This window comes from Macaca nemestrina, chromosome 11 (assembly GCF_043159975.1).
Source record: "Macaca nemestrina isolate mMacNem1 chromosome 11, mMacNem.hap1, whole genome shotgun sequence".
Taxonomy (NCBI): domain Eukaryota; kingdom Metazoa; phylum Chordata; class Mammalia; order Primates; family Cercopithecidae; genus Macaca; species Macaca nemestrina.
This window is the reverse complement of record NC_092135.1, coordinates 21,099,157-21,118,945: the sequence shown is the minus strand read 5'-3', so window position 1 is coordinate 21,118,945 and position 19,789 is coordinate 21,099,157. Positions and strand designations below refer to the sequence as shown.

General features: G+C 37.7%; 1 protein-coding gene across 1 annotated transcript in view; it reads left to right on the top strand.

The window, feature by feature from the left end:
• DARS1 (aspartyl-tRNA synthetase 1) overlaps positions 1 to 19,789 on the top strand; it is an 82,599-nt gene that overhangs the window by 50,019 nt on the left and 12,791 nt on the right. The window contains exons 6-10 of the mRNA XM_011759806.2: positions 3,560 to 3,640; positions 5,038 to 5,097; positions 14,069 to 14,180; positions 15,338 to 15,472; positions 17,657 to 17,804. Coding sequence (XP_011758108.1) covers positions 3,560 to 3,640; positions 5,038 to 5,097; positions 14,069 to 14,180; positions 15,338 to 15,472; positions 17,657 to 17,804 — 536 coding nt within the window. The remainder of the gene's footprint in view (positions 1 to 3,559; positions 3,641 to 5,037; positions 5,098 to 14,068; positions 14,181 to 15,337; positions 15,473 to 17,656; positions 17,805 to 19,789) is intronic.

Sequence of the window (19,789 nt, the reverse complement as noted above, 5' to 3'; positions counted from 1 at the left end):
TGGTGAAACCTTGTTTCTACTAAAAATACAAAAATTAGCCAGGCGTGGAGGCAGGTGCATGCAATCCAGCTACTCAGGAGGCTGAGGCAAGAGAATTGCTTGAACCCAGGAGACAGAGGTTGCAGTGAGCCAAGATCGCACCACTGCACTCCAAACTGCCTGAGTGAGACCCCATCTCAACAACAACAACAAAAAAATCATAAGTGAATTCACACTATTGAAATAACCCTGCCAGTTTGAACCTACAGTGCTCAGATTTAGGTCTAGATTGTATTTACAATATGCATCACTAAATTTCTCTTAAGGAGTAGTCTTTAAGACAGCATGGCCTCGGCCGGGCGCGGTAATCCCAGCGCTTTGGGAGGCCGAGGCGGGCGGATCACAAGGTCAGGAGATCGAGACCACGGTGAAACCCCGTCTCTACTAAAAAAATACAAAAAATTAGCCGGGCGCGGTTGTGGGCGCCTGTAGTCCCAGCTACTCGGGAGGCTGAGGCAGGAGAATGGCGTGAACCCGGGAGGCGGAGCTTCCAGTGAGCCGAGATCGCGCCACTGCACTCCAGCCTGGGCGACAGAGCGAGACTCCGTCTCAAAAAAAAAAAAAAAAAGACAGCATGGCCTCTTCTCGCCCTGATCCATGTACAGTAGTACTTAAAGACTACTGCATGAGCATATGTAAGAGTCAGTCAGACCAACAGGCAGACAGATTCAGAGATAGGCCCATATGTACTTATTAATTTAAGAGTAATATTGTATTTAACTGGAATTGATTGTCCTGGAACTCTTCAAGACTTAGAAAACCTTGTAGTTTTTACTGACCTAATTTGACAAATGACTTTGTTGTCTTTGTGTAAGTCTCATCTTGAACCAACCAGGAAGTTTGTAACCTAGTAAAGACAAAGTGACCAAAGAGTAAGAATAAAGATAAATGAATAAACTCATTTATGCTGACCAAGAAAGATAACTTCCACATCTTCTAAGTAACACATCGTTTTCAGTACTTGAATAAAGAAAATTTGGCCAGATGTGGTGGCTCATATCTGTAATCCCAGTGCTTTGGGAGGCCAGGGTGGGAGGATCACTTGAGTCCAGGAGTTGGAGGTTACAGTGAGCTATGATCACACCACTGCACTCTAGCCTGGGTGACAGAGCAAGACCCTGTCTCAAAAAAAAAAAAAAAAAGTGTGTGTGTGTATATGTACTTCTGTTTTTCTATTAGAAGCAAATGTAGTTTTAATATTATCTAGATGTGTACAATAAATATTAATAAATTGTAAGCCTAAAGAGCTTACAAATTTTGCCATAATAAAAATAATTACAAAGTATTTCACAAAGAACGAAGTATTACATACTAAGTAGAATGTTATATAAGTAATGACTTTGCTTTATCACTTATTTATTTATTCAGCCAGCAATTACTGTTGATAGGTACTTTGTGCCAAACACTATGTGAAGACTCTGGGGTCAGAGTACTCATGGTATAGTAAAGAGGATGATGAATTCCCACTAGTTATAAAAGTAGAAGTAGCAGCTCTTCAGTTCTCCAATTTGGATTGGAGATCAGGTTTCTGTTAACTTGTCAAAGGGAATCCTAGAATTGGGGTTTAGGGAGGGGAGTGGTGACAGATAATTCTATTTTATCATAAGGAATACTAAAGTTTCCTACACTATTTCTTGGGGTATCTCAGCTGAATGCCAATATTGATCTGCCAACTAGAAGAGTATAATTCCCTTTCCTGAAGTAACTAAATAAGGTATTTTTCCTGTTTGTGCTTTAGCAGGTTTTCGAGACATAGTTTGGGTTAACTAATACGGTAATAGGCTTTTTAAAGGTAGCCAGAAAAACAAAGAGCAAAAGACTCTAGCTCGGTCTTTATGATCCAGTTGCTTTTTATCACTAAAATGTGAAATTAGTGCGAGTGAATATTGAGGAATTTTGACAACATAAAGGAACATCCTCTAGGGTATTTCCTAACCAGGAGACTGGCAGGAAATGAGATATATGTAACATATGTAACATGAGAGAGAGCAATGAAGGGGACTTGAAAGGAGAAAGAATGAGAAAAGAAGTGTAGCAGAGCTGGACTGAATTTGGTCCTAGTAGTGGCAGTGGCAGTGGCACTGGCCAAATGCTGTTAATGATAACAAGGCGGCCAGGCGTGATGGCTCATGCCTGTAATCCCAGCACTTTGGGAGGCCAAGGTGGGCGGATCACCTGAGGTCAGGAGTTCGAGACCAGCCTGGCCAACATAGTGAAACACCGTCTCTACTAAAAATACAAAAATTAGCCTGTGTGGTGGCACGTGCCTGTAGTCCCAGCTATTCGAGAGGCTGAGGTGGGAGAATCACTTGAACCTGGGAGACAGAGGTTGCAGTAAGCCAAGACCACACCATTGCACTCCAGCCTGGGTGACAGAGTGGTACTCCATCTCAAAACTAATAATAATAACAACAACAAGTCATATGTTAATTGCTCCTTCACATGACTGAAGTGTTTTCACATTTATTATTCTGTTTGATTTTTGTTTGTTTGTTTGTTTTCTGAGATGAAGTGTCGCTTATTCTGCCCAGGCTGGAGTGCAATGGCATGATCTCAGCTCATCACAACCCTTCTGCTCTCGGGTTCAAGCGATTCTCCTGCTTCAGGCTCCTGAGTAACTGGGATTACAGGCGTGCGCCACCAGCCTGCTAATTTTTGTATTTTTAGCAGATACAGGGTTTTACCATGTTGGTCAGGCTGATCTCGAACTCCTGACCTCATGATCCACCCGCCTCAGCCTCCCAAAGTGCTGGGATTACAGGTGTGAGCCACCGCGCCTGGCCTATTCTGTTTGATTCTTATAGCAGGCTTTATTTTAATTGAAACTCTGAGATTAAGTGATTTCCCTGAAAATAGCTTTTTTGTGTTTATGTTTGTTTTTGTTTCTGTTTTTTTGAGACAGGGTCTCACTCTGTCATCCAGACTGGAGTGTGGTATGATCTTGGCTCACTGCAACCTCTGCCTCCCAGGTTCAAGTGATCCTTCTGCCGCAGCCACCCAAGTAGCTGGGATTTTAGGCACGTGCTACCATGCCTGACTAATTTTTGTATTTTTTGCAGAGACGGGGTTTCACCATGTTGCTCAGCCTGGTCTCGAACTCCTGGGCTCAAGTGATCAACCCACCACAGCCTTCCTAAGTGCTGGGATTGCAGGTGTGAGCCACAGCACCAACCCCTAACCATAGCTTTTTTGACATAGCTAGACCGTAAGCCAGTGCCTACACCCCAGTCATTACGTATTACATTGGTAGCCATCTTAGAATTTACAAATAATTTTTATATATGTTATCTTATTTGACTGTTCTAACAACCATAGAGGTAGGCAAAAAATATTATCCTCATTTTAAACAAATCATCAAGGTGAAAAAACCTGTATCATCTTGTTTGATTTCAGCAAGTAGTTTCAATTAAAGATGTATGCAAACATTGCTTCATGCTTAAGTCAACTGTAGATTGTTTTTTAAGCAAAGGATGCAGATTTTGTGTGCTTCCTACTATTTTTGGCAATCTCTCACTTTCAGATTTATGTGATCAGTTTGGCTGAACCCCGCCTGCCCCTGCAGCTGGATGATGCTGTTCGGCCTGAGGCGGAAGGAGAAGAGGTAAAAAAATTATACTTATGAAATATTATGCTTCCTCTGTATATTTAGTTTGCAAAACATTGAAAACCCGATGCCCTACTTTTGTACTAAGGGTGCCTGTGAAGTGATTTTGAGCTCCATTGTTATTTAAATTTACTCTTAAAATCAGCAATTCTCAAACCTTTTGGTATCAAGATGCCTTTTACATTGTTAAAAATAATTGGCCGGGCGCGGTGGCTCACGCTTGTAATCCCAGCACTTTGGGAGGCCGAGGCGGGCGGATCACAAGGTCAGGAGATCGAGACCATCCTGGCTAACATGGTGAAACCCCGTCTCTACTAAAAATACAAAAAAATTAGCCGGGCGCGGTGGCGGGTGCCTGTAGTCCCAGCTACTCGGGAGGCTGAGGCAGGAGAATGGCATGATCCTGGGAGGCGGAGCTTGCAGTGAGCCGAGATAGTGCCACTGCACTCCAGCCAGGGGGACAGAGCAAGACTCCGTCTCAAAAAAAATAAAAAATAAAAATAATTAAGAACCGTACAAGCTTTTGTTTTTATTGGTGTATATATATCAATATTTATAGTATTGCGAATTAAAACACATTTTTAAATATTTATTTATTAAAAATTATATATACATTGCATGCATGTTGGCATATGTAGTATTATGCAAATCATGAAGCTAATAACATTTTATGAAAAAATTACAGTTGTCCAAAGCAAAAAATAATTATTATTAGAGTGACATTGTATTTAGCAGTCCATTGCCTTAACCACTCAGCTACCTCATCCTTCAGATGACATTCTGTTTATATAACCACAGTTCTTTGTAATTTTTGGCTTAATAGACAACAACTAGATTCTCATATTGCCTCTGCATTCATTCTGTTGTGATGAATACACATCATAGAATCTTTAGAAAACTGCTCAGTGTACTCATGAAGGGTGAGAAAGAAAAAGTATTATTATGAAAAAGTAAGTTTGACTTCTTCAACTCCCGGAAAGTCTCAGGCACCTTCACTGCTCCCCAGACCACATTTTGAGAACCACTACTCTGTCAGTTTTTATCTGTTCCTTCACCCTTGGGCTAGCAGGTTAAATCCAGGAATCAATGAAGAAGCGGGTGGTGAATTTTTCTTATATCCCAATAATGAGGCAAGGCTTTGAGGGGTGGAGGAGGGAAAGAAACCATTAATATCTGTTAATTCTTTGTCTTCTTTCCATCTCTCTTTTAATGTTAACTTCTCTCTGGCTGCACTTTGTGTTTCTACCATTATTTGAGATCCCTGAGATTTTTGGGCATAGTATTAACATACAAACATCCTGCTCAATTAAAAGTAAATATGACTTCTAAAAGTATTTTTTGTGCTCTTCAAAATATAAGTAAAATTTGTTTTTTTTCTTTTCTTCTTTTTTTAGGAAGGAAGAGCTACTGTTAACCAGGATACAAGATTAGACAACAGAGTCATTGATCTTAGGGTATGCCTAATTTATTTATTAAATGAAGCAATTAGGCCGCAATCGAGAGGGGCAGGGATACCATACCTGTCTCAGGCTTATAAAGCTAATGGTATTTGCCTGACTGTAAGTATGATAATACAGGAAACAATTTACTTTTCTGACTGACCTTCCCCTAAAAAGAACTGCAGGCAACAGGAACAGTTAAATACTAGTTAACAGGATATTGACTTGCTTTGTTTTAAAATGACAGATGAATTTGAAGCCAGTAAATGATCTTGCTTCCACGTGGTATCTTTTTTAGACAAGTTATTCAGGAAGTAGAAACATAACCATTAATATCACTACAAAGTTATGAAAAAAATTAACATGCACATTTTAGATCGACCAGGTGGAGATGAGTAATTAATGCTTCAATCCTTTGAGTTTGATTGGAGCACCAAATTAAAAATATACAAGCAGTTGGCCCTAGTGGTTTATGCAGTAGTCTCATGGGTCTCCTGTTTCCCTTTCTGGTTTGGTTGCAAGTGAAAGAGAGTTTAGTGGTTTCATCATTATTGTAGTAAAACCATTGCATCTTTCTTTCTTAATATTTTGACCACATCTTCCTTTTTTACTTAAATATTCTACCTGAAGCTCAAATTTTTTGTCACCTTAAGAGTTCTTCTTGGCTCTTCTACCATCATGTGAGTCTACCCTTATTATTTACTCATGTTATTCCTAATTATTTGCCTTTTGTCTTTTACCTTTTCCATTTTAATTTGTATAGGAAAAGCAAGCAGTAATCCAGAGTCCCCTTGATACTACCTAGAAACCTCAGGTTTTTCATGTATGTTGGCCACAGGAGTGAGACATCATTCTGTATTTATTTGTCCTTGCTAGTTGTTCACACAAGTTATTATTGGTTTGTGCCTCTAGAAGTTGGCCTGAGGAGTTTTTGGGTTTGGGGTTGTTTTGTTTAAATTCATTGCCACCATTGAAAAAATGGGTTTTCACATTAAAATCTGGATGACACTTCTTAAAAAGAGGAGAATCTGGCACATGAGCTAGCATGCTAGATGGGACATATACAGGTTTCTTACACTGTCTTTTGCTTTGCCCTGCACCACCCAGCAAATATTCATTTCATTCATTCATGTTATTTGGCCCTTGCAAGCATTCACATGTTTAACTCTTACTTTGACTTTACATTTTGGGAGACATTGTGTACATTAGTCACTTTAAGGTTTTAAACACCTTAGATTCCTTCTAAACTACTGTCTTGGTTGGCTGCAGTGGCTCACACCTGTAATCCCAACAATTTGGGAGCCTGAGGTGGGAAGAATGCTTGAGCGCAGGAGTTTGAAACCAGCCTGGGCAACATGGCGAGACCCCCATCTCCTCAAAAAAATTAAAAATTAGCCAAGTATGTTGGCATGCATCCATGGTCCCAGCTACTCCGGTGGCTGAAGCAAGAGGATTGCTTGAGCCCAGGAGGTTGAGTCTGCAGTGAGCTGTGTTTGTACCACTGCACTCCAGCCTGGGCAACAGAGTAAGATCCTGTCTCAACAAATAAAAAATAAACTACTATCTAATTTAGTCCCCAACTAGTTCTTTTCATAGACTCTCAGCAAAGTCAAGGGTTAAAGAATTTGGAAATAAAAGGCAAAATTGCCATTCTTCTTCTATAATACGAATGTTCCGAGATATATCCTCCTTTAGGTTCTAGCGTAGCCTAACTTTTTTCTCATAGATGAATTGTTTTCTCTCTGAACTTTCCAGGCAGGTGCCCTGATTAAAACTACTTCACTTTCCAGCCCCCAAGAAGGTTAAAGCAATTTTCATTCCTAGAAAAGTGAATTAAAATGTCTTTGGCACCCTTTTCATGCATAGCACTCACATAGCTCATATTCCGGACTGGCAGGGCAAATTAGCTTCGTCCTCATAGGTTAGCAGGTTGTTAGGAAGGTTTTCTGGGAACCTCTTCAAGAGAGTTCCCTTTAGATCAGAATTGTTCCCTTTATTTCACCTCACTCTTAGGTACAGGTGAAGGTTGTCCTAGGAGTAAATGTTAGTCTTCCCTCTTGAGAATCATTGTTTAAGTACTTTTCCCAAATATGAATGGATTACTTTAGTTGGTTCAAAATTACAGTCTATTTCTTTATCTAGACCCCCTGTACTATAGCTAGTCTACAGAATATTTATTATGTTCATATTACAGGTTTCTTATCCTGTGGAATATATATTGGTCACCTTCAAAGAACACATCATTTTGTTGGGGAGATAAGACTAGTAGTGTGAGGTCTCCTTAATAGGGATGCCCTCCCTTGGGTTGCCAGGTAAGCATAGAAACTGAGCCATCTTTAAAGGTGAATCATCAGCTCTTTTTTGCTACTCGGTTTCACATGCCAAGGGAATAGACAATTCAGGACTCATGGGCAACCTAACCCGTGGGACCCCATGGCTTTCCTAAAGTTCCCTTCGTTTGCTAATACACTACATTATCCTTAGTGCTACCTCTGAAATCACACTATCAAATAGCTTCTACTATGTAAGTCTGTAACATTTTTTTCCTGAATGTTTAGGTATATTTTGGCATGCAGGGATTAAGAAATAGCTATCTGAGCATCTATTTTATTGTTCACCAATGAACCCTACTTTGACCCTGTGGGTTAATGAATGAAAAGTATCTGCTATTAGGGTGTGGTTTCATCTTATCAATTACATATTTTTGTTTTGAAATTGGTCACCTTTGTCTTCACCATTCTTTTCTCTTGGACAGACTGTTAATCCCTTAAGTCAAGGCAAGTACATGAGTTAAGGGGTTAACAGTCTGTCCAAGAGAAAAGAATTACATTCATGGCAAATGCCCCCAATCAGTCACAACATACCACATACATATTATTCTTGATGAGCTTGAAGTAGCCACACAGCACTCAGGGCAGCCTCCGCTAACTGATTGGACATAAGCCTGTTTGCCATATTTCCCTGAAACTTTCTGTTAACAAAGCCACAAAACGCTGAAACAAAGAAAAATTAGATAATATCAAGAGCCCATCTTCTAACACATCGCCTAGCTCATTACTTTCAATACGTATTTTCCAAACTAAAAATTAAAATCTCAACTCTTTAAGAGAAGTTTTTTACTTTTGTAATATAAGAGATTATCTTGGCAATATAGTTTTGATGCCAATATATTGAAACTTATATGACATTTCAGTGGTTTTGCAGTGTTTTCCCAAGTATGGTAGCTTTACCACCGGAGGTACACAGTGATTTCTGGGTGTTAAACAGATGAACATTTTTTATTTTAATAGCTATACAATATAACCAGCAAATAAAACCATGTTTTCGTGGGTATTATTGCTTGGAATTAGTTAAGTTTTAAAACCTGAATTAAAGGAAAATATTAAGTACTAGTATGAGAGATACCCAGTAGACAGAAATGATAGTAGAAGACAAAAGACAAGTTTAAGAAATGCTGGTTTGTGTCAGCAGTGGACAGAAAATTGGGAATTCGGGGCTGCCATGGAAATGATAGGTGTTTGATCACCACAGCTATAGGAGTTCTTTGAAAGTAGATCTGGATAGTCTGAAATAGTCAAGGGAGGTATCCTCAGGGATGTCGTAACTGTTGACCTCAAGACCAATACATCAATTAGAAAAATATTTTAAGGGTGCTCAGCACTGCTGTGTATCACAGGGTCCCTCCATAGGACATACATACTTGATCGGCTAGCGTTTTTGTCATACATTAGAATGAATGGATATGTGTTGGAATGTCTTGACACAGAGTTAACCTGAACACATGCAACTGGAATTCCCGTTACAGTAATATAATAGCAATTGCAGACAGTTCGGATTCTTTCTCACAGAGATTACTTTTGTTTGAGTAGAAATTCTACATAATTCTGGCCAGCGCAGTGGATCACTTGAGGTCAGGAATTCAAGACCAGCCTGGCCAACATGGTGAAACCCCATTTCTGCTTAAAATACAAAAATTAGCCGGGCGTGGTGGTAGACACCTGTAATTCCAGCTACTCAGGAGGCTGAGGCAGGAGAATCACTTAACCGGGGAGGCAGAGGTTGCCGTGATCCAAGATCACACCATTGCACTCCAGCCTGGGTGACAAGAAAGAAATTCCGTCTCAAAAAAAGAAAAGAAGGAAAAAGAAATTCTGCATAAATCAAGCCAGGCGCAGTGGCGCATGCCTGTAATCCCAGCACTTTGGGAGGCTGAGGCGGGTGGATCACTTGAGGTCAGGAGTTCAAGACCAGCCTGGCCAACATGGTGAAACCCCATCTCTACTAAAAATACAAAAAATTCGCCAGGGAGTGCCTGTAGTCCCAGCTACTCAGGCAGCTGAGGCAGGAGAATCACTTGAACCCAGGAGGCAGAGGTTGCAGTTAGCTGAAATCACGCTACTGCACTCCAGGCTGGGCAATAGAGTAAGCCTCCATCTCAAAAAAAAAAAAAAGGGGGGGTCTACATAAATCTGATTTTTAAAAATAATAGTTCTCTTTGGAATTAAATCAGATACCAGTTTAGAAATGTCTTTCCCACTGTCTTTTCTACTATCTCTCCTGACCCCTAGTCCAACTTCACGGTAGTGTCTCTGTAACCTGATAAACCATAAACAGGGATTCTCTGCAGCCATTAAAAGCAAAAGATGTAGTGGGTATAGTTTAGTTGATAACTTAAATAGGTATTTTTAAAAGCTACAAGTCTCATACAGCATGGAAGTAATTTGTTGTGAGAATTGTAAGGAGCTAAATACTATTAAAGATTGCTTTATGAAGTTTGGGTTTGTTTGCATTTTTGTCTTCTATTGGAATTCTTTCTCCCAACACCCTTACTTCTCTCCATATACCTGCCTCTCTTCTCCACAAAAGATATAATTTTGCTTTCTAGTGCTATGAGGACCTCAGGGAAAGGAATTCTATAAATGCAGAATATTTTTTCCCCTTATTTCAGATCTTTTGCATAATACAGAATAGCAGTGTTTTAATTTTAATAACCATACTTTTGGGAAGTTCGCTATAGAATTTAAAAATAACTATTTTAATGTAAGGAATGTCAGGCTTTTTTAGAACTAAAGTTCAAGGACTGGATTTTTCATTTTGTTTTTCTAAAAGTAATTTTTTTTAAGTGTAGAAAAATTAGTTTTCTGCTTTCTGTTTAGTTTATCTTCTACCTCATGCCCTCTGTAATCACCGTTATCATCTAACACCTAGCCCAGTGCCAGGAGCATATAATAAATATTTGTTTAATGAGTGAGGAGGAAGTATTATTTTTTCACATATTAGGGTATCATTATTTGTTTGACCCAAAACAATTTTTAGATTTAAACATTAAGGAAACTAATATTATTAGTATGGTTTATAACTTAAATGATAAAGCCTTTTTCCTGTTCATTTATGTATCTTAAGGTAAGGGTAAGTATAGTAATGATGGCCGGGCGCGGTGGCTCAAGCCTGTAATCCCAGCACTTTGGGAGGCCGAGACGGGTGGATCACGAGGTCAGGAGATCGAGACCATCCTGGATAACACGGTGAAACCCCGTCTCTACTAAGAAATACAAAAAAACTAGCCGGGTGAGGTGGCGGGCGCCTGTAGTCCCAGCTACTCGGGAGGCTGAGGCCGGAGAATGGCGTGAACCCGGGAGGCGGAGCTTGCAGTGAGCTGAGATCCGGCCACTGCACTCCAGCCTGGGCTACAGAGCGAGACTCCGTCTCAAAAAAAAAAAAAAAAAAAAAAAGTATAGTAATGATAAATACATCAGGTATTTGTACATTCGTTGTCAATTGAAAATAAGGTTGTTGTATATTTGCACTGAAATTAACATGTTGCTTTTACTTTATGTACTATATTTTAGAAGCATTTAATTTGAGATAGAGTTAATACATAATTACCCTATTAAACATACTTTTATTTTGTTACACACACTCTGTAATCTTACTGATAAGTTGGGTCATTGTTGATTTTTACCTTAACCAGCAAATTCTTATACTCGTATAGAAGTCAGTTGTAGTAATCAATATGTAATAGGGAAAGAGCTTGAAAATGAGTCTATAAAAAATTGATTTTGTTTCTCTTTAGATGTGTTCTACCCAAAGTGTCTTGTTTTGACCAGGAAAAGAAAAAATACTGTTACCATTTCTTATTTTAACTATGTCGTGTTGTTCTCTCATGTAGTGATAATGCTTTTTGAAGGAGGAATAAATGTAGAAAGACGACCCAGGAGTACGTACAAAAAGTTTCTCAGACTCTGATGCAGTCTGCTTAGTACTCTGCCTCTGCTAAATTAACTGACCAACCTGGGCCTGAGGACCAGAGTATTTTCAGAGTATTTTCCTCTGAGCAAAGTTAGAGAGTTTACAGGATACTAATCTTACTTCTTTGTCTTGTTCCAACCAGCAGAGATAGCTAGTCTGAATTTGCTCGCACAGTGTGATTCTCTTTGCAGTAATGGGTATTCTTGCTAGTAAGATACATAATCAAAATAGTTGAAGATTTATTTTGAAATATTTTTCTTCCTTGTTATTTACTTTTAAAGAACATCTTATATTTAGTAATTCCTTTTTGTTTAATTCTTTTCCCATCCACCTCTGCTTTGAGTGGTGGTTTTCAAATTAAACCATTTAAAAGCTAGAGTCTGCTAGAAAATATTCTCCAGTATGTAAATGCTAGGTGGAAATTAGTATGTATTAGAATTGTCATGTGAATAACTGTTCACTAATCAAATAGGTGCCTGTGTTCCTAGCAATTAGCAAGTGCCTTGAAGAAACTAATGAGAAAAAAATTATTTTTCTTATATATGACAGATCCATACTAACATACTTGTAAATTAACAAGTATGTTAATTTACACATTAACATACTTGTTTATACAATCAGGAAGTGAAGAAGTACAGTTTTTTAAAAACCATAATTGGTGAAATTTCTATTCATATTAAATAATCTATGACAACCAGTTCATAAGTTGAATTTCCACTTAGCAAGATGTTGAAGTGAGTTTAGGCCAGGCATCATGGCTCACACTTGTAATCCCAGCACTTTGGGAGGCCGGGCAGATCGCCTGAGGTCAGGGGTTCAAGACCAACCTGGCCAACATGGTGAAACCCAGTCTTTACTAAAAATACAAAAATTAGCTTGGCATGTTGACGGGCACCTATAATCCTAGCTACTCGGGAGGCTGACGCAGGAGAATCGCTTGAACCCAGGAGGCAGAGGTTGCAGTGAGCCAAGTTTAGTTGAACTAGCTAAGAGGCAAAGGCAATAAAATGTGTTCAGTGACCTTCTTAATATATTCTGAAGTGAAATACATCTCTGTACATTTGTCAGTAACAGTGAAGCAGCTTTTTGCTAAATAGGTCACTAGGTTTTTTAAAGCAGAAGATTATGCCATTTGTTTTGATTGGATGAACCAAATGTTTCACTAAACCACATAATGTGGGAAAAAACGCAAGTATTTTTCTATAGTTTAAATGTAGACATCTTGAAAATGAATAAGTAAATAATCTAATAAATCATAAAGACCTTTTAAATGGTTTTCATTGTTTTATGAGAAACTGATTTGTAACTTTGAATGTAAGTTATAAAATAATGTTACTTAAATATGACCACTTTACATGAATGTTTTTATCTGATCTGCAGAAATTCAAGGTTATTTCAATATTATTCTTTAGAGTGAAAGAAATGTAATCATTCCATCATTAACAGTGTTTTCACAGGGTACTACTGTGTAAATGCAGAAGGAGTGAGCCCTTTGGTATGGGAGAAGTAATTGAAATTCTTGTAATGAGACTAAGAAGACAGCTTCTTCACCTAACTCAGTTATTCACAGCTAACTTAGTGGTTTGAGGTCACATGTTTTACTAAACACCTATCTAGCCATAGGATAGCTATTTTAAAAAAAATACAGTAAGCCAAGACCTAAAGATAAGAAGTCACTTCTTTTGACCAGAGAAGTGGACAAACGTTAAAGTAGAGATAATTACCTCTAGAGCTTTCTGGTCACCATCACAACTGATTGAGGCTAAAAGTAAATTAGAAGGACCAGAGAAACTGAGAAAGAAAGGAGGGAAAGAGAGAAAATAGAAACAGGTGACTGTGCTGGACAGTTGGAGTACTACTATTGTTTTATGTACCACATTGGAAGTCAGTGTCATGGGATGCCGTCTCCTTTTATTGTATTTTTTTCTTTTTAATTTCTTAATCTAATTGAACAAATACACAAGTATCTGCAATTGTATTGTTGTAATGGTTAAAATAAAAATACATGGTTTTTATTCATTTATTGTCAAATACCAAAATCTTACTTAGAACATTAATATGCTGCACAAACATTGCTATGTCTCACTTTATGGGTGGCCTTTAAAAAAAGCAATAAGACCATTCACAAGTAAGTTGTTTCACTAATTGTTAAGAAATATTTTTTTTTATGGAATTCCTACAAATTAAAACATCTGCTCACTAAGCATTTCTGGTGAAATACCTTTATATGATCATATATAGTCATTATATTCCAGCATGTCTTTTTACCTTGTATTTATTTGTGTCGTTTTGTCCTCTCCCCGATTATTAGAATTTAAAAACATTGAAAGCAAGAATTGTGGCCGGGTGCGGTGGTTCACGCCTGTAATCCCAGCACTTTGGGAGGCCGAGGCGGGCGAATCACAAGGTCAGGAGATCGAGACCATCCTGGCTAACATGGTGAAACCCCGTCTCTACTAAAAATACAAAAGATTAGCCAGGCGTGGTGGTGGACGCCTGTAGTCCCAGCTACTCGGGAGGCTGAGGCAGGAGAATGGTGTGAGCCCAGGAAGCGGAGCTTGCAGTGAGCCAAGACCGCACCACTGCACGTCAGCCTGGGCGACAGTGAGACTCCGTTAAAAAAAAAAAAAAAAAAAAAAAAGCAAGAATTGTTAGGTTTCCACAGTGCCTAGCCCACAGAGTTAGTGCTTAGTAATTAAGTGTGTCGATTTAATTAGATTTTATTACTGTCTTCTAGACATCAACTAGTCAGGCAGTCTTCCGTCTCCAGTCTGGCATCTGCCATCTCTTCCGAGAAACTTTAATTAACAAAGGTTTTGTGGAAATCCAAACTCCTAAAATTATTTCAGGTAAGCTGCAAAATATTTCTCTTAATTTTTAAAAATAAATTTGCTAGCCCCAGAGTTGCTTTATATTAATAAAATTTTTAACTTGAGAATCTGAGTGTCCATTAAGGTTTATTGCCATGAGACTACTATTTTGAAGACCATCTTACATAGCAACAATCATATATCACCAACATTAATAAGTACATTTTCTTATTCCAAGAGTCATTTTGTGATAATGATTGTAAAGTGAGGCAGTAACACACAAAGCAAGATTCTTGTTACAGAAGTTACACCAGGAACTACTTCATTATATAGATTTCTTTTGAAATTAGTATTGCAGTTTTGTTTTGTATAAACTACATTGTAAAATCAGTAAATACTAATGATGGGAAAATTTTTTTGAGACAGAGTTTCGCTCTTGTTGCCCAGGCTGGAGTGCAGTATTGTGAATTCGGCTCACCGCAACCTCCGAGGTTCAAGCGACTCTCCTGCCTCAGCTTCCCGAGTAGCTGGGATTACAGCCATGCGCCACCACGCCCTGCTAATTTTGTATTTTTAGTAGAGACAGGGTTTCTCCATGTTGGTCAGGCTGGTCTCGAACTCCCAACCTGAGGTCGTTCGTCTCAGCCTCCCAGAGTGCTGGGATTACAGATGTCAGCCACTGCGCTTGGCTAATTCTTATTCTTGTATGAGAATCTTGTCTTAATCATTTTACCCTTTTTAGATTTTAACACGAGAAAGTGTGTTACAAATGGCATTTTGTTACAAATTCAAAATTGAACATTGTATTCTTCATAATTAGAAAAATGATTATTCCAGCTGCTGGGGAAATTTTTTTAAAAAGGGAAAAATGATGAAGAATATCTTTTTTCATTTAAAAAAAAATTTTTTTACAGCTCCAAAGGGGCTTTAATAGTTTTGAAATTGATGCAGAAAGGGAGCATATATATCCACAGAAGTGAAGTAAAAGCATAGCCAAAGAAGTAAATCTGGTTTAAATATAAACTATTTAGAATCACATAGAAGAAGACATACATAGACTATGATTTAGCCACAATTCTTCATTTTCCAGTTTTTCTTAAAGTGAACTACCTGAGTATAAACTTTTTAACTAGAAGTTTGCATTGATAAGCTTACAATTGATTATAATAATGTAAATATAAATGTTTACATTTCAGCTGCCAGTGAAGGAGGAGCCAATGTTTTTACTGTGTCATATTTTAAAAATAATGCATACCTGGCTCAGTCCCCACAGCTATATAAGCAAATGTGCATTTGTGCTGATTTTGAGAAGGTTTTCTGTATTGGACCAGGTAAGATTTTGGCAGTTATGTTTTATCCAAGTTCATTAATTGTGCAGTAGTTACAATGTTAGAAATACATTTTACTTATATAATGTACAGACACTTTGAAAGCTTAAATTATGTTATCTGCTGACTACACAAATGTTAGACTTTGAGGTAGAGATGATAATATATTTGGGTAGACATTTTCCAAAAAACAAAATAATAATAATAATAATATGGTCAACAGTACTTTAAACAGTTGAGTATCGTTCCATGTGAATACAGTTGTAAGCATTATGTATTCTTACAGAGGAATGCTGAAGAAAATTTTTATCTTGAGAATATATCATTGTAAAAATGCATTTTTTTGAAAATATACACCATCTGAAATATACCTAAGTATATATTTTAATATACCTACATGCAGTTAGAACAGAATTAGCTCCCATTTGGATTCTTTTCAGCTCCCCATCAGCAGTAAAGAGTAGGTAGTTGCAGTGGCCAAAGTAATATATGTTTTTGTTCTTTGTAACTTCTTACTCTTGTAAGTTTACAGTGTACCTCTGTCTAATTTGCTATCAATTTTATTCCAGAGCTGTTCTGTTTCACTATTTTGTTTGTATTGTCCTTACTATTGGTAATGTGCTGATGTCCATTAGAAACTACTAACAAATATCATATATTTAATAAATTATATTAATACGGTTTTAAAGAAATGTTTGCTAAAAGTCAAGCACAGGCACATAATCATATGGCAGTTTCTTTTTTGGAGCTAATTATAAGTGAAAAGCAGTTTTACTTTATTCTTTAAAACTTACCAAGTTATTTTATATATCTTTTTTGATAGCTTAATAAAAATTAAATACCTGCTAATAGAGAAACTAGCAAGATCATTAAGGGTCTTAATTTTCTGAATTTATTAACTAGCTATTTGTTGAGCACCTGCTGCTTATATAACCTTGTGCTAGGTACCATGTACATAAAAGAAGAACCAGCCAGCACTTCTCAAATGTTAATATGCACACAGATTACCTGGAGATCTTGTTAAAATACAGATTCTGATCAGTAGATCTGGGGAGAGGCCTGAGATTCTGCAGTTCTCACAAGTTCCTGGGTAGTGTTGATGCTGCTCATTTCCCGACCATGCTTTGAGTGATAAGGGAATCAACATTGTAGCCTGCTCCCAAGACTGAGTAAGACATGCATATGTATCACAGTCATAGGGAATAATCAAATAATTTTCACAACGAATAATCAGATTGTCCTATACAGTCAGCAAATGGGTGTTAATTATGTAGTATAAATAGTAAGTATAAAAAGAGAGAAAACAGAGTGTGCTAGAGTCACCATAAATGAAAATTCAAACTGAGATGTGCTTTAAGGACAGAATAGGATATGTAGACAACAGAGATGGCATTCTAGACGGGAAGCAGAGTAAGTAAAGAGCAAGAACTACACAAGAAAACAAAATAAGACAAGTTAGTATTAAGAAGTGAGAAATATAGGTTAGGATTAACTTATGAAAGCATAAAGGTTTTAGGGTTTTTTTGTCATTTTATGTCTTAACTACAGTAGTCATTTGGGAACCACTGTAAGTTTCTGAGCAAGAAGGTGTTATAGGAATATTAGTGATGTGAAGCATGAGTCAAGCTAGAGTCAGGAAGACTAGGCAGGAGGAAAAGGCACTGAGGATATTAAGTCTGGACTGGATATTAGCTGGACTGAGCTAGTGGCCTTTTCCTCCTGTCCAGTCTTCCTGACTGTAGCTCGACTCATCTTTCACATCACTAATATTCCTGTAAATGACTACTGTAGTTAAATGGAATATGTATGTTACTTTATTTGTAGAGTTTCACGTAGTTTGAGTCAGGTTTTAATAAAATTGAGAAGAACTCACTGTCTTGGTCATAATCGAATATATTTTTAAATATTGAGAAGACACCTCAGGATCTTGCATTCCCCCAGGGTTCTCATGAACCTCTCTTATTAATTTACATTTGGTATGGCTTTTATTGCATAACCATAGGAGTTTGTAATGAACTTGCTGTCCAAGAGAATGTGCAAACAGGTGGTTTATCAGAGGTCCTTCCAGCCCTATAATATGAAAATAATGCCACTGAAATCCTACTAAATACAGTTTTGTATTTAAATCCCAATTTATCCAAAATTGAAAACAGTATTTGCTGTTTATTTCTTTTATTAAATTTGCAGTATTCAGAGCAGAAGACTCTAATACCCATAGACATCTAACTGAGTTTGTTGGTTTGGACATTGAAATGGCTTTTAATTACCATTACCATGAAGTTATGGAAGAAATTGCTGACACCATGGTACAAATATTCAAAGGACTTCAAGAAAGGTAAAAAGTATTTTATACACCTAGATGGACTTAATTTCAGATCAGTTTGGGCTCTTTAAAAAAAAATTTTTTTTCAATTTAAACATGCAAACTAAGTTTCTATGAACATATATATAAAGATTTGTCAGTTAGATGATCCATTTAATTGGTTGGAAAAATCCACACTCAGAATACTGCTTCTGGATTCAAATCATTTGGGGGCTCAACTAATTAACCTCTATTTTGCTGGTAAATTTACCACATTGTGAACAGTCCAACTGTATTTTGTTGTTGTCCTTGTTTCCTTTATACTGACATCCCGAATGTCTCAAGAAATACAGCATATGTTACTTTTAATAGTTTATTATTTGGGAAATAGTATGAGGGTAATGCTTAAGAGGTTGGATTCAGCAACATCCAGATAGCCTGAGTTCAAATCCCAGCTCTGCTGCTTCTCTGTGTGGGCCTTGTGCAGATTATTTAACTCTGTGCCTCAGTTTCCTCAGCCATTAAGTGGAAATAGCATTATTACCCACCTCAAAGGTAAAAAGTTCCTTCAGTCAACTGAATCTGTCGACATGTAAATTAAGTCTGGTCAAATATGGTTAATTCTTAAATCAATTTATATTTACATTGAGTGCTCAGTAAAGATTAGAAACTAGTAGACCGAAGGGATGTTTAAACCTATTTGGATCTGATGAATTAACATTTGCAGAAATATTAGATGTGTTCTAGATGTTCAGAAAATTGAATTATGTAGAATGTCCATTTAGCTACACCCTCAAAACTGGCAAAGAGCTCTTCCCTTTAAAGGTCATTGAAAGTTGTTTACTTATGATGATGTTTAACATGGGGAAAATAGGAAAAGAAAATAGAAGTGAGTCAAGTTGATTAAGAAAGTCTCTATTTTTCCCTCTTTCTGTATTCGTGACTATATTTCAAGTATTAGGTAAGCTATAATAGTCTAAGCTAGCATTTTAATAACTGACAAAGGATCATATTAAAAATTTTTATTTGGGGGCCGGGCGCGGTGGCTCAAGCCTGTAGTCCCAGCACTTTGGGAGGCCGAGACGGGCGGATCACAAGGTCAGGAGATCGAGACCATCCTGGCTAACATGGTGAAACCCCGTCTCTACTAAAAAAATACAAAAAACTAGCCAGGCAAAGGGGCAGGCGCCTGTAGTCCCAGCTACTAGGGAGGCTGAGGCAGGAGAATGGCATGAACCCGGGAGGTGGAGCTTGCAGTGAGCTGAGATCCGGCCACTGCACTCCAGCTTGGGTGACAGAGCGAGACTCCGTCTCAAAAAAAAAAAATTTTATTTGAAGTCCAGCAATTTATTCCTTATTGATGTATTTGATATGTTTCATTGGTATTTTAAAAGAGTTCAAAAATACGAATTTTATTTACTACATTGCAAGGCTAATGAGTAAGTTTAAGAATGTAGAAATTGGCCAGGCACGGTGGCTCACGCCTGTAATCCCAGCACTTTGGGAGGCCGAGTCGGGCAGATCACTTGAGGTCAGAAGTTCAAGACCGACCTGGTCAACTTAGCGAAACCCCATCTCTACTAAAAATACAAAAATTAGCCACGCATGGTGGCATGCACCTGTAATCCCAGCTACTTGGAAGACTGAGGCAGGCGAATCATTTGAACCCAGGAGGCGGAGGTGCAGTGAGCTGAGATCACATCACTGGACTCTAGCCTGGGCAACAGAGCAAGACTCCGTCTCAAAAAAAAAAAATAGAATGTAGAAATTAACTACTGATCTTATTTAAGAATACTGTAGCGTAAGTGCCAATATTTCAAGGCATTCTCTGCAGATCTGTGCCTTTGATGGCTAATTAATTGCAGACAGCCTTTTTCTTTTTATATCTTTGTTCTCTAAAACATTTTGATGCCGTTTATTTCAATCAATTTTCAATGGTTCATGGAACAACTGATAACATTTTCCTTATAAGACGAAATATACTTTAGAACTACACTGAAGGAACACACACAGCTTTT